The sequence below is a fragment of the Dendrobates tinctorius genome, unplaced genomic scaffold (assembly GCF_039654945.1).
Source record: "Dendrobates tinctorius isolate UK_male_01 unplaced genomic scaffold, ASM3965494v1 ptg000173l, whole genome shotgun sequence".
NCBI classification, from domain to species: Eukaryota; Metazoa; Chordata; class Amphibia; order Anura; family Dendrobatidae; genus Dendrobates; species Dendrobates tinctorius.
Window position 1 is genome coordinate 4,883,477 of NW_027361840.1, and position 24,161 is coordinate 4,907,637.

The window sequence follows — 24,161 nt, forward strand, 5'->3', positions numbered from 1 at the left end:
TAAGCAACACCTAACCCTTTCCTTCAGGGTTTTTAACATAGCAAAGTGTGGCTTCCAGCCACATGGGAAAACCTGGGTCCGGAATGGAACAGACTGCACAAACTACTATCCTGCAGCCTGTTTCACACACAACATCCAGAGCAGGTTTTCCCTACATCCGCCTTGGACACTAACATGTTCAAGACTAACACTTTTATTATCAGTCTGTATTGCAGTTACAGCTACGCCTGTGACTGCCATGGACACCTATGGCCTTCATACACCTCCGTGTATATCCTGAGGAGACTACACAGCAAACCCTACCTGTGACTTTGGTCACTGCTTCACCATTGCAATCCCAGCTACGCCTGTGACCGCAATGCATTCCCATAGCCTCAATATGCCTCCGTGCGTATCCTGGGGAGAACATACAGCACCCCCTAGCTGTAACAGGGGTCACTGCCTCACATATACCCCTCCACTGTTCAAACCTTTGGGGTTGAATACTTGACACCCCACATGGACATGAGACGGCATCCGCATGCCCCTGTGACATCCCCGCCCGACACTGCACTTTGAAACCAAAGTAGGGTCCGGAACAGTCGATCAACACATGCATCCCTCCCCTTTGCGTTTCTCTTCTATACTTCATTACGGGACCACCCACTTTTCCGTTCTCCTATGCAGACGCCACGCTCACTTTCACGTATAACTAGATTTGGACCAGTTTTGGGTGGCCCTGACCGTGTTTTTTTATTTTGGATTCAGTAACCCCGCATCTCATCCTGTCACCTAAGTACTCACCTTCGGACCTTTGGTATCATTTGTTCCGTACCCTTACCAGTGCCTCGGTGACTATATCATGCTGAAACGCCGTGGTTCGACCCATCAAATCCGAGCATCCATCTTTATTACGTCGCACCCAAACCAGAGCTTCCGACACTGCTGTCTAACGAGCACTCTATCTATTTCACTCTGACCCAAGGCCACATCGTTGGCCGGTGCCAGAAGATTCCTCGTGCGCACGTCCCCAGTCGCCTCTGCGACCACACACTCCCGGTTCTTCCCGGCGTTCTTTTTAAACCTGCAGTTCTTACACACACCAGTTTCTCTTCGTGGGACCCTGGAACTGAGCTGCCATGAACTTACCAGGGGACATTTCCAGCTCTGGGTTCAGTGGAGTCTCCATGCCCTCTACTGCCACAACCTCTAGGGTAGTGGTCCCCAACCTTTCTGACCTTGAGAGCCACATTCAGCACTGAGAGAGGGTCTCGAGCCACATTCAGCACTGAGAGAGGGGCGTGAGCCACATCCAGCTCCCATCTCCTTCAAAGTAGTGTCAACCAAAGCCCCCATTACAGGTATAATGATAACCTAAGCTTTTCCACAGAAATCACTCCAAAGCAGTACACTGAGATCCAGGGGTTCCCACAATACCCCCATTCAGTATTCTGTCATCAAGGACTCCCAACACAGTCACATCCAGCTTTGAGCACCATCCTCCAGCATACCATACCTAAAACATATCTAAACCCCTAAGACCAGTAAATGTGCATTCACATCTGCTCTTCTGTGCAGGGCTACTCACAACATTCACCATTTTGAGATGTACTCTTCATACCTGTTTGCTAGATCTGGACCTAATGCACCAAGCTGGCAGACAGTCGCGAGCTACAACTCATGGGACCGCGAGTCACATGTGGCTCCCGAGCTACAGGTTAGGGATCCCTGCTCTAGGGGAAGCCTGTTGGGGTTACACTCTGTCCCTAAGCTGGCGACCCCTGTGGCAGATATCTCTGACTTGACATCTTCGGGTTCTGCACCCGAAACAACATTTTCATCCTGCCCTGCCAATACCTTTAGGGGGAGCCTATCGTGATTACACTCTGTCCCTAGGTTGGCGACCCCTATGGCAGGTATCTCAACATCTCCGGGTTCTATTCCTGGCACAACCTTTACTATGAGAGGGTTGACCCTGGTCTCCCACAGCGACAAAAACAGGGGCAAGTTGCTCCCCAACACAGTCCCATATGGAAGGATCTTCATCACTCCCACCACATGTTTAATGTCCCCAGATTGTGTAGAAAAATTAACCTCAGCGGTCGGGTACTCCCGGATTTCCCCATGGATATCCACCACCTTCACCTTCCATCCTTTGGAGTTGTCCCCAGCAGCAAGGGACCTATGGACCAAAGTCACTCTGCTCCCTGTGTCCAGGAGAGCCTCTGTGTGGCACCCATTCACAAGCGCCTGGCACAGTCGCTGCACGCTGTCGGCAGTGCCCGCAGTGGTGATACAGACTGGCTGGGCATATATCGAGACATGGTGCGTATACCTGCAGTCAATGGGCTCAGATGGCACAGAACAGTTACTAGCCCCATTTCCAGGCTCTGGTACCACATCCTGAGTGGATTTATACCACTCAATCAATCCTACCAGCAGGTCCAGATTGCCCAGCTCCCTTTGCCCAACCCAATGCTGCATGGCGGCCGGCAGAGGCCGCACAATCCGATCAACCACAACTCTCCATCATCTCGATTGGGGAAAAAAACTCAGACTGGAGCCACTCCTCCACCAACTGCAGCAAGTCATTTGCATGAGACCTGGCGGGCCGAGACTACACAGGACCACTGGTACACCCAATGATCATCCCTTACCTTAGGGTTCTCCTTTTTACTCAGCTGAAGCTGTGGGAGCTTCCATTGCAGCGCCTCTTGCTGCTCCAGCTGTAACTGCAGCACCTGCTGCTGCAGAACCTCTTGCTGCGACCGCTGAAACTGCAGTGCCTCTTGCTGCTGCTGCAGAACCTCTTGCTGTGACTGCTGACTGAGCACAAAATGCTCTAAAAGTTCCTCCATTTCTCCAGCAGACCTGTACAACGATCTGCAGCACTCTCTGGGGTATGCCTCAATTCACAGTGCCCGTATTCTCCATCATATGTAAGGCAGCGGTAGCAGCATTACGCAGTGAAGAGGCAGACACAAAAGTCCCTTTTAATGTGTTTCCTAACAGTATTAAAGTCCAATTTACACAAGTGCAAATAATATTAGTGTTCAGTTCACACCAGTCAATAGCACTTCATAGGACACAGCTTTGTATCACAGTCCCCTAAACATGCTGGACTTCACCTTTTCCAGTTTCCATGGGCGACTGCATGCCATGCCAATGTCTCTCACTTACAGCCCCCTTTGGTCTGCAGTCACGACACACGACCATTACACAGAGAAAAACAAAACACAAATATCCTAAAATAAAAAAGTAAAATGCAAAAAATGCATGAAGGTAGAAAGGGTTTTTAGTAAACATAATTTTGATCAAAAGTCGTGTGTTAATATGCATTTATATTGTGCATACACATTAACTTACTTTTTCAGTTCAGACTACAGTTTTTTATTCAGTTCAATGTGCATCCTGTGCATATAAGGATGTGAACGCCCTGTTTCTGAGCTGGAAAATCCATCCTGGCTTTTACTGGTGGTTCAGTCCCTCGATCCTTGTTCACATTTACGTCATTTGACAAGTGGAAAGGTTTTAATACAAGAGTTAGTACTGTCCCACAAGGCTTGACGTGGCGGGATGGCTTGTACATTCTTTTGATCAAAACTATGTTTACTAAATACCTTTATTATTATTACTACCTTCATACATTTTTTGCAGTTCACCTGCTCATAATGAACCTTTCATGGCCAGGTTACTCCAGGTTTATCTCCCATCCACTGTGTTTAACAAGCATCCTTACATACCTCCCCCCTCTGCCTAAAGCCATAGGCTTGACATCTTGCAGACACAGGATTCTCGAGAGGGCATTGGCATTACCATGTAACTCCCGATTCTATGTTTTACTTGAAAATGGACATCCTGCAGGGCTAGAAATTAGTGGGTTGCACAAGCATTTTTCCTCTTTTTCTTTCTCATCCACCTGAGTGGACCATGGTCTGACACTAATTTAAATTCTCACCCTAAGAGATAGTATCGCAATGTGTCCATCGCCCACTTTATGGACAGGCATTCCTTTTCTCCAATGGAATCATTTTTCTCACATGCTTACAGATTACTACTCAGGTAGAGAACAGGATTCTCCTCTCCGTGTATCTCCTGAGAGAGGAACTCTCCTAATCTAACATCTATTTGGAGTACAAATTTCTTTAAGACACAGAGCCACTTTCAGTTTTTGAAAGGCCTTTTCCACCTCCGACGTCCATTTGGCCACCCGTAATTTTATCCCCTTAGTGAGGTTGATCACGGGTTTGGCCACCGTGGCAAAGTTTGGAATTAGCCTCATGTAGTACCCCATGATTTCCAGGAAGGCCATAACAGTCGCACCGGAAATGGCACATCCATGAGATATGCCAATTCTGACGCTTAAGATCGGCTCTTCCCAGCTTCCATTGTGAGGTGGCAATCGGGGTAATGGTTTATGGGGTTGATGTCAGCTGTGTAATGTCAGGTGACATCAAACCTATGGGTTAATAACGGAGAGGCATCTATCAGACACCCCCATTACTAACCCCTAAGTCTAAACTATTTACAAAAAAGTGTTTCATTTGTAAAAATCACTCTCTGACAAATTCCCTCTTTAGCACATTTATTTAATAAAAAATAATCCACACCAGTCTGTCATAACACAAATGGAAGTCCCACGACGATCCAGGTCTTCTTTGTCCAGTGTATGGAGCCCCATTCAGAGAACAAAGCTCAATAGACTGGAGCAACAGTCGCTGCTGGTTGTAACGCTGCACTCCGGGAGAACCCAGCTGCCGTGACGAGCGGTGAGGTCAGTAAGGTTATCCCAGTACACAACTGCCAGTGCTGCTCTCATGTGACCTGGAGGCTTTGAACTGCAGTAACCTTACCTTTTTTATTAGCTAAATACAATTCAGAAAACTACACACACAAGGCACTGATTATATATCTCACCGACATATTTCTATCTATCTATCTACAGTTGAAACCTGACGTTTCCATCCACTATATAAAAAGACAGATCTACATGTTTTTCTCAATATCTGACATGAAATCAGAATAAACTTTTCCCATTTTAAGTAAATTAGGATTACTATAATTATTAATATTTATTATTAATAATAATACTTTTATTCCTATAGCGCCAACATATTCCACAGACAAAAGACATTACAGCATTACAATAATTACATAAATCAGATACCAAGAGGAATGAGGGCCCTGCTGCTCGCAAGCTTACAGTCTATGAGGAAATAGGGGAGACACGAAAAGTGGATGTCAACAATTGCCTTCATTGTTCAGACCAGCCATAATTTAAGAAATCACGTGTTCATGTAATGCTGCATGAACCGGTTATCAGCCAGAATAAGTAGCAGTATATACACAGGGCTATTAAATGCTTAAAACATGTGAGAATATGATATGAAGAACCTGGTTATGGTAAAAATATTGAATGGGCTACACAGGGATAATTAGATTAATGTACTGAGACGGTAGGCGAGACTGAAGAAATGTGTTTTTAGGGCACGCTTAAAACTGTGGGTATTACGGATTAATCGACTTAACCTGGGTAGTGCATTCCAAAAAATTGGCGCAGCACGTGAAAAGTCTTTGAGACAGGAGTGGGAGGTTCTGATTGAGGATATTAACTTCAGATCATTAGCAGAATGGAGGGAATGGGTAGGGTAGACTGAGATGAGGGAGGAGATGTAGGGTGGTGTTGAGCCATGGAGCACTTTGTGGGTGAGGGTAATAAGTTTATACTGAATTCTGGAGTGGATGGGTAACCAGTGTAATGACTGGCACATGGTAGCGGTATCGGTGTAGTGGTTGGTGAGGAATATGATCCTGGCTGCAGCATTAAGGACAGATTGGAGAGGGGAGAGTTTGGTAAGAGGGAGACCGATTAGTGGAGAGTTACAATAGTCCAAACGAGAATGAATAAGAGAAACAATAAGAGTTTTTGCGGAGTCGAAAGTAAGAAAGGGTTGAATTCTAGAAATGTTTTTGAGGTGCAGATAACAAGTTCTAGCCAGTGATCGGATGTGGGGGGTGAATGAAAGATCTGAATCAATCATGACCCCAAGACAGCAGGCATGTTGCTGGGAAATAATGGTAGAACCACACACGGAAATGGCAATGTCGGATGTTGTGAGTTCGTTTTCCCCTTCACCATTGAGGTCTGATGAACTCCCTCTTCTGGTGAAGGAAGGTAGTGGTGCTGATTACAAAGCACCTGAGCAGAATGATGATGACTGGGTGACTGGGATCGCTGACTGGATATAAGGCAGCCGACGCCCTACTGCCTTGCGGGCGATTCCTCTGAGGAATTCTTGGAGACCAGTCTGATTCCTGCTCCTCAAAAGCTAAGTTTTCTGCTCTACCTTTTGCATTTGTGCTTTTGTTTTGTTTTTGCCTTGTTGGTCTGGAATTCTGCCTCTCCCTGCTGGTGAGCTGAATTCCTTTTTGCTCTGTCTTCAGATAATACCAGAATACTGATATAGTCTTTTGAAGCCTAGCGTCTTCAGGGCTTTTTTCTTATCAGACTGTTGGCTCTTGTTTTTGAGAGGGTTTTGGCGGATTGCAGACAGCAGCTTTCCTATTCTGTCCTGTTTAAGTTAGCTTGGGCCCCATCATTTGCTCAGCCTTTCTGTCTGTGTGAGTGTTTTTCCATCTCGCTTCACCGTCATTATATGTTGGGGGCTGCCTATTGCTTTGGGGTCTGCTCTGGGGCAGTTTAGTTTTCCCTTTTCTGTCTTTAGGCTATTTAGTTCTCCGGCTGTGATCGAGGGGTCTAGGGGACCGTAGGAACCCCCCACGGCTACTGCTAGTTGTTGTTGTTAGCTTCAGGGGTCTGCAATCCGATAGCTGCCAACTTCTCTGGGTTTCTGGACTTAGCTATTATTTCTGTTTTTTGCCTCCTACGGTGACTCATTCATAACAGTCGGGCATAGGTAGGATAGTAGAGGGAGGAAACACATGGAGTTCAGGTTTTGACAGGATCAGTTTCAGATAGCGGGAGGATATGATGGTGGAGACAGCGGTAAGACAATCACTGGTGTTTTCTTAAGAGGCAGGTGTGCTGTCAGGAGAGGAGGTGTATAATTGGGTTTCATCAGCATAGAGATGGTACTGGAAACCAAATCTACTGATTGTATACAAAGAGAAGAGGAGGGGGTCTAGGACCGATCATTGAGGAACCCCAACAGTACAGGAAAGATGAGTGGAGGAGGAACCAGCAAAAGATACAGTAAAGGAGCGGTCAGAGAGATAGGAGGAGAACCAGGAGAGAACGGTGTCCTTGAGGCCGATGGAGCGGAGCATAGTGAGGAGGAGCTGATGATCCACAGTGTTGAATGCTGCAGAGAGGTCCAGGAGAATTAGCACGGAGTAGTGACCATTAGATTTAGCTGTTAGTAGATCATTAGAGAATTTAGTGAGGGCAGTTTCAGTAGAGTATAAAGAGAGAAAACCGGATTGTAGAGGGTCGAGAAGAGAGTTATCTGAGAAATAGCGGATAACATGGGAGTAGATCAGGCGTTCCAGGAGTTTAGAGATGAAGGGAAGATTAGAGACAGGTATATAGTTAGCAGCACAGTTTTGGTCAAGGGATAGTTTTTTAAACAGTGGATATATGATGGCATGCTTAAATGAGGAGGGGAAGATACCGGAAGAGAGAGAGGGGTTGAATATTTTAGTTAGGTGAGTGGTGACAGAAGGGGAAAGGGACTGGAGGAGATGTGACGGAATAGGGTCACTTGTGCAAGTAGAAGGCCGAGAAGATACAAGGAACCTGATCACTTTTTCTTCTCTGACTGGTTCAAAATAAGAGAGTGAGCTAGATGCAGGGGGGGAGGTAGGACAGCGCATGGTGTGAGGGGGTTGAGAGAAAATTTCCTGTCGGATATGGTCAATTTTTTCTTTGAAGTAATTAGCCAGATCATCATCGCGGAGATCCGTGGTTGGGGCCTGCACTTTTGGGTGAATAGGGAATGAAAAGTATCAAAGAGATGTTTCGGGTTATTGATAGTGAGGTGATGAGGGTGTTCAAATAGGTGAAGGGCAGTGTTGTATGTATTAAGCATAAACTTATAATGGATGAAATCTTCAGGTAGATTGGATTTTCTCCACAGACGTACGGCACACCTGGAGCACCGCTGTAGGAAACATGTTTGCAGCGTGTGCCAGGGTTGTCGCCATCTGTGCTGAATTGTTCTATTTATAGGAGGTGCAGCTTCATCCAGGTAGTGTCTCATTATAATGCTTCAGTGAAGAATCAGGACACGAGAGGGAGGAGATAGGGGCCAATGATGACTGCAAGTTCTTCATAAGTTTCTGGGTGTTGGCCTGTATATTTCTATAAGTGTGGAAAGTGGGAATGACCTGAGCGGAATGGCAGTTATAAGCCGAGAATGAAAGAAGGTTGTGGTCACAGAGTGGGAGAGGGGAGTTTGTGAAATCAACCATTGAGCAAAGCTGGGAGAAGACCAAGTTGAGGGAGTTTCCGTCTTCTTGCGTAGGAGAGCTAGTAAGCTGCAAAAAGGCCAAAGAAGGAGGTTAAAGATAAAAGGTGAGTAACAGATATGGAGAGGGGGAGAGCAATAGGGATGTTGAAGTCTCTCATGAGGATGAGGAAGTCAAAGGAGAAAAAATGTGGAAACCACGTGGCAAAGTGATCCAGGAATTGATGCGAGGGGCCCGGAGGATGTAACCCCACCGCCAGTCGCATGGAGAAGGTGATGTAGAGTCTGACAGCATGGCCCTCAAAAGAAGGGAAAACAAGTGAGGGTACTTGAGGGATAACCTGAAAGGTACATTTGGGTGATAGGAGCAGACCAACACCTCCACCTTCTCTGTTGTCCGATCTTGAGGTATGAGGTTTCATCGGGGGCTTATCTACAGCATTAAAGAATGCTGTAGATAAGCCCCTGATGGCGGTGCCAGCACCTGATAGGCGGAAAATAGGCTGACAGATTCCCTTTAAAACATTCTCATTATTATGGCAAATATTAATAATTATGGTAATCCTAATTGTCTTAAAATGGGAAAGGTTTATTCTGATTTAATGTCAGATATTGAGAAACACATGCAGATGTGTCTTTATATATAGTGGATGGAAACTTCTGGTTTCAACTGAATCTTTCTATTATATAGCTTTTATCTATTTCTCTAGCTGTCTATCCTCTGTTTGGACATCTAACACCTAAACGTTTGTCATTTCTGTGCACAAGGTGCACAAGGATGCCACACGGATTTTACATGTGGACACTGATAGCACCGGTACTATTTTTTCCCATTTCGGAACTATCAGGAGTCCAGGACATGTGAAAATGTGAAAGATGCCTTACACTGATACTTTGTTGCAGTCAACTTTGAATTTCTGGCAGAATTCAGTCTATATTGGTCTGGGTCTATCTCAAGAGAGATCTACAATTGGCGATCTTTGCCCGCTCTTCCGTGCAAAGGCTCCATATCTGTCAGATTGCTGGGGTGTCTCCTGTGTACAGTGCCTTCTTCAGGTCCCCACAGAATTTGCATTCAGTTTTGGGTTGAGGTTTGGCCATTCCAGAACTTCCATCTTCTCGTGGTGAAGCCGTTCTTACGGTGACTTCAAGGTTGCTTAGGGTCGTTGTCGTGGTGAAAGTTGAAAATTCTCTTCATCAGGAAATGCAAATATAATATTTTAGGTTATGTTATTTAAAAATAATAACATGCATTTTATTCTTGACAGATGATTGTACCAGGAGCTTCAAGGGACATCTGATATCTTTAGAGTTTAATTCAGAAGATTCTAGTATCACACAGGATACTTCTACACAGCATAAAAACATCTCAGATATACCCCCAGCTGTTCAAAGCAGAGACCGATCATCTTATTTTAATGAACAATTATCTCTAAATTCATCACAGACTGTTAAACAAAACAAAAGTCACAAAAGAAATGCTGAAGATAAAAGCCCTCTAACAGGGGAGAAGCCATATTCATGTTCAGAATGTGGGAAATGCTTTTCAATTAAATCAAATCTTGTTGTACATGAGACAATTCACACAGGGGAGAAGCCATATTCATGTTCAGAATGTGGGAAATGTTTTGCACAGAAATCAAATCTTGTTACACATGAAAAAGTTCACACAGGGGAGAAGCCATATTCATGTTCAGAATGTGGGAAATGTTTTGCACAGAAATCAAGTCTTGTTACACATGAAAAAGTTCACACAGGAGAGAAGCCATATTCATGTTCAGAATGTGGGAAATGTTTTTCAATGAAATCAAGTCTTGTTGCACATGACAAAGTTCACACAGGAGAGAAGCCGTATTCATGTTCAGAATGTGGGAAATGTTTTTCACACAAAATAAATCTCTTTTTACATGACAGAATTCACACAGGAGAGAAGCCATATTCATATTCAGAATGTGGGAAATGTTTTGCAAATAAATCACAGTTTAGTCGTCATGAAAGAATTCACACAGGAGAGAAGCCATATTCATGTTCAGAATGTGGGAAATGTTTTTCAATGAAATCAAGTTTTGTTGAACATGAAAAAGTTCACACAGGAGAGAAGCCATATTCATGTTCAGAATGTGGGAAATGTTTTTCAATGAAATCAAGTCTTGTTGCACATGAAAAAGTTCACACAGGAGAGAAGCCATATTCATGTTCAGAATGTGGGAAATGTTTTTCAATGAAATCAAGTCTTGTTGCACATGAGAGAATTCATACAGGAGAGAAGCCATATTCATGTTCTGAATGTGGGAAATGTTTTTCAATGAAATCAAGTCTTGATGCACATGAAAAAGTTCACACAGGAGAGAAGCCATATTCATGTTCAGAATGTGGGAAATGTTTTTCAGTGAAATCACATCTTGTTGCACATGAAAAAGTTCACACAGAAGAGAAGCCATATTCATGTTCAGAATGTGGGAAATGTTTTTCAATGAAATCAAGTCTTGTTGCACATGAGAGAATTCATACAGGAGAGAAGCCATATTCATGTTCAGAATGTGGGAAATGTTTTTCAGTGAAATCAAGTCTTGTTGCACATGAGAGAATTCATACAGGAGAGAAGCCATATTCATGTTCAGAATGTGGGAAATGTTTTTCAATGAAATCAAGTCTTGTTGCACATGAGAGAATTCACACAGGAGAGACGCCATATTCATGTTCAGAATGTGGGAAATGTTTTTCAATGAAATCAAGTCTTGTTGCACATGAGAGAATTCATACAGGAGAGAAGCCATATTCATGTTCAGAATGTGGGAAATGTTTTTCAATGAAATCAAGTCTTGTTGCACATGAGAGAATTCACACAGGAGAGACGCCATATTCATGTTCAGAATGTGGGAAATGTTTTTCAATGAAATCAAATCTTGTTGCACATGAGAAAATTCACACAGGAGAGAAGCCATATTCATGTTCAGAATGTGGGAAATGTTTTTCACAGAAATCAAATCTTGTTGCACATGAGAGAATTCATGCAGGAGAGAAGCCATATTCATGTTCAGAATGTGGGAAATGTTTTTCAATGAAATCAAATCTTGTTGCACATGAGAGAATTCATGCAGGAGAGAAGCCATATTCATGTTCAGAATGTGGGAAATGTTTTTCAATGAAATCAAGTCTTGTTGAACATGAAAAAGTTCACACAGGATAGAAGCCATATTCATGTTCAGAATGAGGGAAATGGTTTTCTCATAAATCAGCTCTTACTAATCATCAAAGGTGTCACACGGAAGAAAATCCGCACTCATGTTCAGTATGTGGGAAATGTTTTACTTAGAGATCATCTCTTTACAAACATAAGAACATTCACACAGAAGTAGCCATTTTATAGTCACATTATAACAAACAAACATGGCTTCTTGAGACCTTGGGTTCCTATTGTCCTATTACCTTCCTAGAGCGATGCTCTTGCTCTTAAACCCTTTGGCGACAAGCTGCCCATCTTAGTTACACAAGCGGTGGTCACTATGATAACATATAATATGGGGAACGTGCCTATATTTCATTATTCTGCTTTCCCCCATAGTTTGAATATCTCTTTGGTCGCGGCTCCACACTGGTAGTAATCCACCATAAGCAGGAGGGTGATGGCGCCTCTTCTCATGTACAGAAGTCCCGTCCATCTCATGTAAACCTCCAGGCACCAGACAGCAGATACATTACTCACATTTCACTTTCTCGCTATTAATAATTGTTCTCATGAAATCTCGTTCCTGTGACTGAGAACTTACAATTTGTGTTGCTTTTCTGTGTTCTGATCTTCTGTCTTCATCATTATTGATTATGTGCACGTTACATAGAAGGTTTCTCTTCCTGATGTCCTTTTCCCCTATTTGTTACTCTTTGTGGCTCGGGGAAGACACCAACACGATATATACTGAATCTTGTAGACACTTACTGCCAATAAAGGAAGCTTTACTGTCTCACAGTGGTTTGAATAGTCTTTGTCAGACATGCCCACATCCTGGATTTTCTATGGATTTCTAGATGGTGAAGCATATGTCCCTGAGATGTGCCAATGCATCCGGCCTCTACATGCCATCGAGTGGGCTGTCAGCAGGCTGGATCATGGGAGGACACAGACTGCACATGACCCCTGAGCAAGGAATGCACCGTTCCCCCCATATACTATGAAAGTGACTTGGACATTAGAGATGAGTGAACCCGGACTGGAAAGTCTGAGGTTCGTATTGGACACCTAGCGTGCGGTACCGAATGCCGAACACGGTGTTTTTACTGTCTGTCCAGTTTCCTGTTTGGGTTTGCCAGTCTAATAAAGCTTGTTGAAGAAAGGGGAGGAAGAAAAACTTCCAAGACAACAACTCAAGGTCATAATATAAAATTGCTTTATTGGATTATAGGGCAAGGAACAATAAAACATACTAAAAAGCTGATAACTTGTCAAAAAACATAAGGACACGATGGACCATAATTGCTGCTTATGTTATAATAATCGTAGAAGATATGAGAAGGACACAAGTAGGTAAGCGGTAAACTGCCATGTCACTGACCAAATAATTAAACCGGTACCCAAATCCTGCACATAGGCCATAGAAAAAGAAGGCACATATACCCGCAGAGTAACAACACGTGTCCCAAATTACCTGATGAACGCAAGTGCAAGCAAGCAAGTAGCAGGTCCATCGTGTCCTAATGTTTTATGACAAGTTATCAGCATTTTAGCATGTTTTATTGTTCCTTGCCCTGTATTCCAATAAAGCAATTTTATATTATAACCTTGAGTTGTTGTCTTGGAAGTTTTTCTTCCTCCCCTTTCTTTGTGAATTTTGACAATTGGTCCCTTTACAGTCCATGGTATTTTTATTAATGTGGGATAATATCTACAATTTGCTTGGTATGTTATTATTTATAGTATCCCATTTGACATCCATACCTCTGTGCATGTTAAATATTATTAGTTATGGATTGATATTAGTTATGGAGTTGCATTCTTATTACACTCAGTTCTGTACTGGACATTGCCTTCCACTGACACTGCATGTGCTATTTTAGCAAGTGGTAAATGTCAACTCCTTTACATATGTAAGATTAGCTCATGGTAAAAGGTCAACTCCATATATACAGAGATCACATGCTTTAAGAGACGTATATAATTCATGGCTTACTCTAGAGGTCGCTCTTGCTCCCTCCCCATCATGAGACACAGACGCAAGGAAGTCATCTGTGCACGGACATAGCATTGAATGGACAGCTGGTATGTAACTTAATCTCCACATGTGACTACAGCAAAAGCTCTTAACAGAGAGACAAACGCCTTTTGCCATGTGGGATCCCAGAGAAAGAAGAATATAAGTTTTACTATGAACAAATGGACAATCTCTATATAATCATGCACCTATTTTTATGTTTTTCTGTAATAATCTTTTCTTTGATGGAAGAATCCAAATAAACCACTACAATTTTTTTATAAGAACATTTTTATCTGGTAACTAGTCCTGAGTATTTTACAACTATACACATCTTTTACATAGGCGAAGCCAGCCAGTCACATCTGAATTTTTGTGAAATTCCTTCAACTTGCAAGGGGAGCCGACAGAGAAGTAAAAGAACGTCAGATGTGCAAGTTATCAGGAATATTATTTCAGGCTGCAAGAACCTAGAAGTGAGGACTAAGAATTGCCAGATGGATTGAGAAGTACTACAAGTGCCAGACATGCTGAAGGTAGACGTGTAAAGACAAGAGCCCAGCGTTGTCCATCAAAGGAACAAGCTGAGATATTTCAAGGTAAGAAAAATGGATGTCATTACTTCTTTTTCTAAGCAGAGTAAACTGAAATTTAAGTCTGTAGACAAGTCTAATTCAGAAGTATGGCTCCGCTTATATGCAGAATGTGAAGTGGAAAATCTGAAGTTAGATTCTAAGCTGGTGTCGTTCAATAGAGAAAGAGAGAAATTGAAAAATATTCTACAAATGGTAGATATATTTTATAGATCTGTGTCAGAGAAATCCAAAAATGATTGTGTAGAGGATAGTGATGTTCTAGAGATTGGCTGTAAAGTTAGGGAGATTGACTGTAATCAAGTGTCTGTAGCAACCATTGAAGGTGACCTTGCAGCTGTGGAACAAGATGGAGAAGTAGGAGGAGACTTCAGAACTGACGTAGAGGACGTACAAGAGAAAGACGTACCACTAAGAATAGATCACTCAGAGGCCCAACTCCAAATTGAAAGGAGGAGGAAAAATTTGTTAAAAATATGCAAAATCATTCCTGAAGAACAAAGAAAATCACATGTTTGTTATAAGCCTTATGGAATGATGCAGACCACCGAAAAAACTTTACAGTTCGAGTTAAGAAAAATTCAAAATTCTGATCTTTCTGTAAAAAAGATGGCTGAATTTGACAGACAGAAGCAGGTGGTGAGTGACATCGTTGACTTTGAGCTGAAGAGTCCATCGGAGCTGCTCAGAGGATCCAGTAATTTTAAAATTGCAAGAATATTTTGAGACATTTTTTACAGGGAAATAAGTCTGGGTTTAGGAATTGGCTAAAAATGTAATTATTGTAGAACTGTATTTTTTTTTTTAGTGAAAAATTAAAATCTACTCCAGTAATAATATTTAGAATTATGAATATATTAACCTTCTCTTTTATTTTTCCTTAGAATTTTCATTTCAAAGCAGGACTTAATCGGGAAAAATTCTCTTACAAGGATTTATGCCTTTATTTTCACAGGAAGTTGCAATAATTGCATGATTTTATATATTTAACACTTAAAAGAAAATAACTAACTGTATCTAAAAAAATTAGCTTTCTGTGTGCTGCATGGCATGAATGACAACCACAGCATGTGAAATCTGAACCTTGTTCTAATAATAAGTATATCATGTACCTGTAGCCTTAGTGAAAAGAATTTTTAAGGGGTCTCAGATTTTGCAAATCAAAGGAATTTTTTTTCGTAGGCCTAAAGTTTCAAGTATAGCTATACAATATATATTTATGTTATGTGTATTTGGGGAATATTCAAAGAAATATTAAGATACTAAATTTAATAGTTTACAATGCGCATTGATAATTAGGATAATAATTTGGGTTAATATATATATGAATTCATACCTCTGTATGTCAGATAATTTGGTGTGTGAACTTATATGTGACACAGTCTGAGTGACAGATAGATGCGTGTATGAGCAGCTGCTTAGGAGTAATGTGATACGTTTGATGTGTGTGAACCCTCAGGATTCTGTATGCAAGAGGAAAAAAAAAAACTTTTATTTTTAGGAGAAATATGCAGATCAGCTAAATTATTAGAATATTAAGATACATAATGAAATATTACCTACACAACATATATTTCTATAGTAATTATTTCTTGATTTAGTTAAATGTGGATAAGTGCAATCGCACATCAAAATGGTATAAGCAAATATAAAATGTACACACTTTATAAATTAATTTTAATTTTGGTTTTGATAAATGAATTATTTCATGAAACAATATTTTTCGGTATTAAGGGGGAAATATGTTTTTGATTCTGACTACATCATCACATTTGATTAATGCCTCTTCGTCACACATTTTAATAAAGAAAAAAATATTAATAAGGTACAATGGTATAAGTATTGGGTATAATAACATTAGGTATTATAAAGAGTCTTTTCTTTACACTAAGAAGAGTATTACATGCAAAGTTGCATAATTTGAATATTTTGGTAACACAAGTTTATGACAATTATGAAATAATCCAGATCATGGAAATATTAAGGGTATATGTTACTGAGGACATAACTACTCTGCATTTGGTTTCAATATAAAGGCCTTATTTTTATTCTTATTTTTATTCTTATTTTCAATTTTTTATTCTATATTTATTTTTAATTCTTACATTTTTATTTTTTCTGTCAATCAAAAAAAACCCATCAATATTTAATAAAGTAATGTCTAGTATGAGAATATTGCTTTATTAAATATAGCAATGATGTGGTTCCATTACAAAGGAAAATGTTTCAATTCTGAGCTATATGCAACAATTCTTTCATTCATCCATTCATTCATTCGCTCACTCATATATTCATATTTTGGTTCATGGCTATACATTCTTACATATTATTGGTATAATGAATATATTCTATTAATAAAGTTGAATAATAAAGATGAAAACACTTGTTACATAAAACACACTGACACCTATGGGTTGAAAAGGGTAATTGCACCTATGACATAAAAAAATGTTCTATCACATGAAGAATATGGATAATAATGTATTATCAATTATTATTGTTTTACTATTCTAAACATGAAATCCATATATGGTACAAATTCTGATAATAATTATATGGATATTACTGATTACTGTGGTACGCTGTGATATGGGTTAGGAAAATTACCAGATTTGATATAGACTACGGAATGAAGACTTCAAGCAAGATACTGAAATTACGTTAATAAAGACTTTTCATATTTCTAAATTGATTCTTACCAGTTGCAAGAAGAAGAACGCGATCCAGAAGTCCCAGAAGGTAACAAAGCTATGATTTCTGAGTAATAGACTGTGTCAATTACAAGTGCAGTATCCACCACTGACAGTCACAAGTGCAGTATCCACCACTGACAGCCACAAGTGCAGTATCCACCACTGACAGTCACAAGTGCAGTATCCACCACTGACAATCACAAGTGCAGTATCCAACACTGACAGACACAAGTGCAGTATATCCACCACTGACAGTCACAAGTGCAGTATCCACCACTGACAGTCACAAGTGCAGTATCCACCACTGACAGTCACAAGTGCAGTATATCCACCACTGACAGTCACAAGTGCACTATCCACCACTGACAGTCACAAGTGCAGTATCCACCACTGACAGCCACAAGTGCAGTATCCACCATTGACAGTCACAAGTGCAGGATCCACCACTGACACTCACAAGTGCAGGATCCACCACTGACAGTCACAAGTGCAGTATCCACCACTGACAGCCACAAGTGCAGTATCCACCACTGACAGCCACAAGTGCAGTATCCCCACTGACAGCCACAAGTGCAGTATCCACCACTGACAGTCACAAGTGCAGTATCCACCACTGACAGTCACAAGTGCAGTATGCACCACTGACAATCACAAGTGCAGTATGCACCACTGACAGTCACAAGTGCAGTATCCTCCACTGACAGTCACAAGTGCAGTATCCACCACTGACAGCCACAAGTGCAGTATCCTCCACTGACAGTCACAAGTGCAGTATCCTCCACTGACAGTCACAAGTGCAGTATCCACCACTGACAGCCACAAGTGCAGCATCCACCACTGACAGCCACAAGTGCAGCATCCACCACTGACAGTCACAAGTGCAGCATCCTCCACTGACAGTCACAAGTGCAGCATCCACCACTGACAGTCACAAGTGCAGCATCCACCACTGACAGCCACAAGTGCAGCATCCACCACTGACAGTCACAAGTGCAGTATCCACCAATGACAGTCACAAGTGCAGTATCCACCACTGACAGTCACAAGTCCAGTATCCACCACTGACAGTCACAAGTCCAGTATCCACCACTGACAGTCACAAGTGCAGGATACACCACTGACAGTCACAAGTGCAGAATCCACCACTGACAGTCACAAGTGCAGAATCCACCACTGACAGTCACAAGTGCAGAATCCACCACTGACAGACACAAGTGCAGTATATCCACCACTGACAGTCACAAGTGCAGTATCCACCACTGACAGTCACAAGTGCAGTATCCACCACTGACAGTCACAAGTGCAGTATATCCACCACTGACAGTCACAAGTGCACTATCCACCACTGACAGTCACAAGTGCAGTATCCACCACTGACAGCCACAAGTGCAGTATCCACCATTGACAGTCACAAGTGCAGGATCCACCACTGACACTCACAAGTGCAGGATCCACCACTGACAGTCACAAGTGCAGTATCCACCACTGACAGCCACAAGTGCAGTATCCACCACTGACAGCCACAAGTGCAGTATCCCCACTGACAGCCACAAGTGCAGTATCCACCACTGACAGTCACAAGTGCAGTATCCACCACTGACAGTCACAAGTGCAGTATGCACCACTGACAATCACAAGTGCAGTATGCACCACTGACAGTCACAAGTGCAGTATCCTCCACTGACAGTCACAAGTGCAGTATCCACCACTGACAGCCACAAGTGCAGTATCCTCCACTGACAGTCACAAGTGCAGTATCCTCCACTGACAGTCACAAGTGCAGTATCCACCACTGACAGCCACAAGTGCAGCATCCACCACTGACAGCCACAAGTGCAGCATCCACCACTGACAGTCACAAGTGCAGCATCCTCCACTGACAGTCACAAGTGCAGCATCCACCACTGACAGTCACAAGTGCAGCATCCACCACTGACAGCCACAAGTGCAGCATCCACCACTGACAGTCACAAGTGCAGTATCCACCAATGACAGTCACAAGTGCAGTATCCACCACTGACAGTCACAAGTCCAGTATCCACCACTGACAGTCACAAGTCCAGTATCCACCACTGACAGTCACAAGTGCAGGATACACCACTGACAGTCACAAGTGCAGAATCCACCACTGACAGTCACAAGTGCAGAATCCACCACTGACGGTCAGAAGTGCAGAATCCACCACTGACAGCCACAAGTGCAGTATCCACCACTGACAGCCACAAGTGCAGTATCCACCACTGACAGCCACAAGTGCAGTATCCACCACTGACAGCCACAAGTGCAGTATCCACCACTGACAGCCACAAGTGCAGTATCCCCACTGACAGCCACAAGTGCAGTATCCACCACTGACAGCCACAAGTGCAGTATCCACCACTGACAGTCACAAGTGCAGTATCCTCCACTGACAGTCACAAGTGCAGTATCCTCCACTGACAGTCACAAGTGCAGTATCCACCACTGACAGTCACAAGTGCAGTATCCACCACTGACAGTCACAAGTGCAGTATCCACCACTGACAGTCACAAGTGCAGTATCCTCCACTGACAGTCACAAGTGCAGCATCCACCACTGACAGCCACAAGTGCAGCATCCACCACTGACAGTCACAAGTGCAGCATCCACCACTGACAGTCACAAATGCAGCATCCACCACTGACAGCCACAAGTGCAGTATCCACCACTGACAGCCACAAGTGCAGCATCCACCACTTACAGTCACAATTACAGAGGACGATGATCCTATGATGCTGAGATGAACGGTGTTATCACGCTCTTACCAAGTTCCAGTGTTTTCCAATCACCTGTAAAGCTTCAATGAAAAGCTGGTGAACAATGAAGGTAATTGTCAGGAAGCTCCAACCCTGACATGTGTTCTGTGCATTAGGACTGAAGACTTTTTATGGTGCTATGTTTAGCAAGGAAGTCATTTTAACTAGAGTTGAGCGAAACGGGTCGAAAATGTCTAAAAGTCGCCGACTTTCGCCAAAGTCGGGTTTCATGAAACGAAACCCGACCCCAGCGTGAGGTCGGCCACGTGTTCGGCGACTTTACTGCCAAAGTCGCGTTTCACAGGATGCTTCAGCGCCCTTTTTGCAGCCAATCAGGAAGAACGGACACTGTGGGCAACGTGATTGTTAGGGTCGGCGCAACGCACCAGATATAAATAATAGGGGGTGCGTTCGCCGCCCGGAGTCCACCGTGCGGTAGGTGACAAGACCGCTGCTGAGTAATGGCGAATGCACCAAAAGGTAAAGTACTGCGCTCGGGTTAACGTCACCCGAACGCTAAGAGCGGCTCTGTTCACACACAGAGTCGCTAACACAAAAGACTTATGAGGACGCTGGCCCTGTTCACTTCACAGGCTAACCAGCGAGTGACGTTGCAGACGCCAAGGACGCTGCTACTGCAGCGTGGCAATTACTATGGCCGCTGAACGACGGCGCCGGAATGACCGAGCACCGTCGGACGCTAGTGTGCAGGAGGCACAGTGGCGTGTAGCTTGCCACAATCTGGAGCTGACTACCCAACAATCTGTCACCATTCGTAATAACCGAGGGAAGGGGTTTCAAATAAGTCAGCCACCAGTCCATGCATCCATCACCATACACACACAGCATAATATGCTACACTAGCGCATGGCCGAGCCGCCATGCGGGCTTTTTATAGCCATGCGCTTCCGGGACCTTCCAGTACTATAGGAAGGACCAATCAGATCCGACATAGGACCTGCACATGTGACCCCTGCTCTCCACTGAGAAGACAAGTTGCGGGCATACCCAGTAGCACGGCACGAGGACTTAGCCTCCGGAGCAGTTCTCTGCAAAGCAGGTTGCGCCACCATTGCTGCACCAGAGGTGGCAGCAACATCCAGGCTCACAGAACAAGTCTGAGGGAAATGCCTGGTTCGCCGAGAATGCTGAGCAGGAGTCCGAGCGGTCGGAGGAGAATGGGAGACCGCAGGATGTCTGGCTCTGGATTCCCGCTGTGCAGTGCCAGGAATCCGATGCCTAACATTACCCGCCCCCTCCCCTCTGAGCACCGCCGCGATCAGGAGCGGTGCGTGAATGTTTTCCACCGGCTCCCAGGTCCGAGCCTCGGGACCATGACCCTTCCAGTCCACCAAATAAAACTTTTTGCCACAGACAAACCTGCGCCCCACGATGGCGTTAACCTCAAACTCGTCAGACGATAAGTCTGATCCGGCAGATGACTCGGAAAACCAGACCATGTGAACTGGTTTGAGGAGGGACACATGGAACACGTCCGAGATGGCCAAATGTGGAGGAAGAGCCAGGCGGTAGACCACCGAGCTAAGTCGCTCAAGGACCTTGAATGGTCCAATGTATCGTGGCGCGAACTTGGGCGACTCAACCCGCAGTTTAATGTTTCGGGTGGAGAGCCATACCATGTCGCCAGGGGAGAAGCTTGGAGCCGGACACCGGTGTGCGTCAGCGGAGATCCTCATTCTCTCCTTGGAAGCTCAGATAGCATCCTGGGTGCGATCCCAAATGTCACGTGCCTCCACCGCCCAGTCTGCCACCCTGGAGTCGGTGGAAGACACGGGCATGGGCACAGGGACGCGCGCGGATGCTGACCGTAATTTAGGAGGAATGGGGTTTGACCGGTGGAGTCGGCCACAGCATTGTTCAACGCGAACTCTGCCCATGGCAGCAAGGATGCCCAGTCGTCCTGTCTGGCCGAGACAAAATGTCGAAGATATGTTATCAGGGTCTGGTTGGCTCTCTCTACCATCCCATTCGTCTCAGGATGATAGGCCGAGGAGAGATTCAGCTCAATGCTGAGTAGAGAACAGAGTTCTCTCCAAAAACGGGACGCAAACTGAGGGCCACGGTCACTGACAATCTTGTCCGGCATGCCGTGCAGGCGGAAAACATGCTTGATGAACCAGACTGCCAGGCCCCGGGCAGAAGGTAACCGGGAGAGAGGTACCAAGTGCACCATCTTAGAGAAATGGTCGGTGACAACCCAAATGACCGTGCTGCCGCTGGACTTGGGTAGCCCCACCACAAAGTCCATACCGACCATCTCCCAGGGCCTGTCTGCTATCGGCAGAGGGAAAAGAAGCCCAGCGGGCCGCTGCCGAGAGGACCTATTCTGGGCGCAAGAGACGCACGCCTCAATATAGTCCTTGACGTCACGGGCCATATGTGGCCACCAGTACGTCCTCGCCAAAAGCTCAGATGTCCGTTTTGTCCCAAAATGTCCACCCACTCTGGACGAATGGGCCCAAGAGAGGACCTCCGGTCGCAGACGGGCAGGGACAAATGTCTTGCCCGGAGGTACTGACTCAAGGGCAACCGGAGCCACAGTCCTCAGGCTCTCAGATGGGACGATCAGCCGAGGCTCCTCCTCTTCCTCCGATGAAACCACGGAGCGGGAGAGAGCATCGGCCCGGACGTTCTTCTCCCCGGAGGGAAAGTGGAGGGTGAAATGGAACCGGGAAAAGAACAAAGACCATCTGGCCTGGCGAGAGTTTAGCCGCTGGGCTGTTTGTAAATATACCAAGTTTTTGTGGTCGGTGAACACCTGGAAAGGGTGGCGAGCCCCCTCCAGGAGGTGTCTCCACTCCGAGAAGGCCAACTTCATCGCTAGCAACTCCCTGTCCCCGATGGCATAATTCCTCTCCGCCGGTGTGAAGGTCTTGGAGAAAAAGAAGCATGGATGCTTCCGACCTTGCATGTCCTTCTGGAACAGGACCGCTCCAGCACCGACGGAAGAGGCATCCACTTCCAGAATGAAGGGCTTGTCTACATCGGGGCGATGTAGAATGGGAGCACTAGCGAAATGGGACTTAATGATGGAGAAGGCCTTGGAGACCGGTTCCGACCACAACTTGGGATTTGCACCCTTCTTGGTGAGGGCTACCAAGGGTGCTACCAAAGTCGAGAAGTGGGGAATGAACTGGCGATAATAGTTTATGAACCCCATAAAGCGCTGCACCGCTTTGAGAGAATGAGGTTCCTGCCAATCCATCACCGCCTGTAGCTTGGCAGGATCCATGGCCAATCCCTGGGCGGAGATGATATAGCCCAGGAAAGGCAAGGACTCCTGCTCAAACACACACTTCTCCAACTTGGCATAGAGGGAGTTCGCCCGCAGGCGATCGAAGACTTTGCAAACCTCTCTCCGGTGGGAGTCAATATCTGGAGAGTAGATGAGAATATCATCCAGATAGACTACAACCGAGGTGGTAAGCATATCCCGGAAGATATCGTTTACAAAGTCTTGGAAGACGGCCGGGGCATTGCAGAGGCCGAAGGGCATCACCAGGTATTCATAGTGCCCGTCTCTGGTGTTAAATGCCGTCTTCCATTCATCCCCATCACGGATGCGAATCAGGTTGTAAGCCCCCCCGCAGATCAAGTTTGGTAAATACCCTCGCTCCTCGTAGCCTATCAAACAGTTCTGATATCAGGGGCAGTGGATACTTATTCTTAACGGTGATGGCGTTAAGACCCCTGTAATCAATGCAAGGATGTAGTTCCCCACTCTTCTTCTGGACGAAGAAGAATCCCGCCCCCGCTGGTGACACTGACTTCCTAATGAATCCTCTTGCCAGATTCTCCCTGATATATTGAGACATGACCTCAGTCTCTGGGAGAGATAGGGGATAGACTCGACCCCGGGGTGGCTCAGCACCAGGCAAGAGGTCAATAGGACAGTCATAGGGGCGATGCGGTGGAAGGGTCTCCGCCGCCTTTTTGGAGAACACGTCTGCATACTGTCGATAGTGTTTGGGGAGCGAGGAGAGATCAGCGGGAACCTCGGTGGAGGCAACCTGAACGCACTCCCTCAGACATCTACCCTCACATGATTTACTCCACCCAATAATCCTCCCTGAGGACCACTCTATATGGGGGGAGTGATACCGCAGCCAGGGAACCCCTAGAAGTACTTGGTCAATACCCTCGGGCATGACGAGGAGGGATATCGTCTCCTGATGAGACGGGGCCACTGAGAGTACTAAGGGAACGGTCTGGTGAGTTATCTGTGAGGGTAGGGTAGTGCCGTTCACCACTCTGACAGTGACTGGTGTAGACATCATAACCAGGGGTATAGCGTGCCGTTGGGCGAAGGCTGACGACATAAAATTGCCCTCTGCCCCGGAATCCACGCAAACCTCCACCGCCAGAGTGGAAGAATCAAACCCAAGAGTCCCCTTAAAGGACAGCTTGGAGGAAAACGTCGCTGACTCTAGTGCGCCGCCTCCTACGGCCACTAGGCGCGAGCGTTCTCCCTGCTGCTGTGGGCACCGG

At 44.8% G+C, this 24,161-nt stretch overlaps 1 protein-coding gene across 1 annotated transcript in view; it reads left to right on the forward strand.

Annotated features, from left to right (window-relative positions):
* The window catches only part of LOC141053964 (uncharacterized), a 157,353-nt gene extending 144,725 nt beyond the window's left edge, over positions 1 to 12,628 (forward strand). The window contains exon 3 of the mRNA XM_073551119.1: positions 9,674 to 12,628. Within this exon, the coding sequence (XP_073407220.1) occupies positions 9,674 to 11,595 (1,922 nt within the window). The 3' untranslated portion in view covers positions 11,596 to 12,628. The remainder of the gene's footprint in view (positions 1 to 9,673) is intronic.
* Positions 12,629 to 24,161: the final 11,533 nt, after the last annotated feature.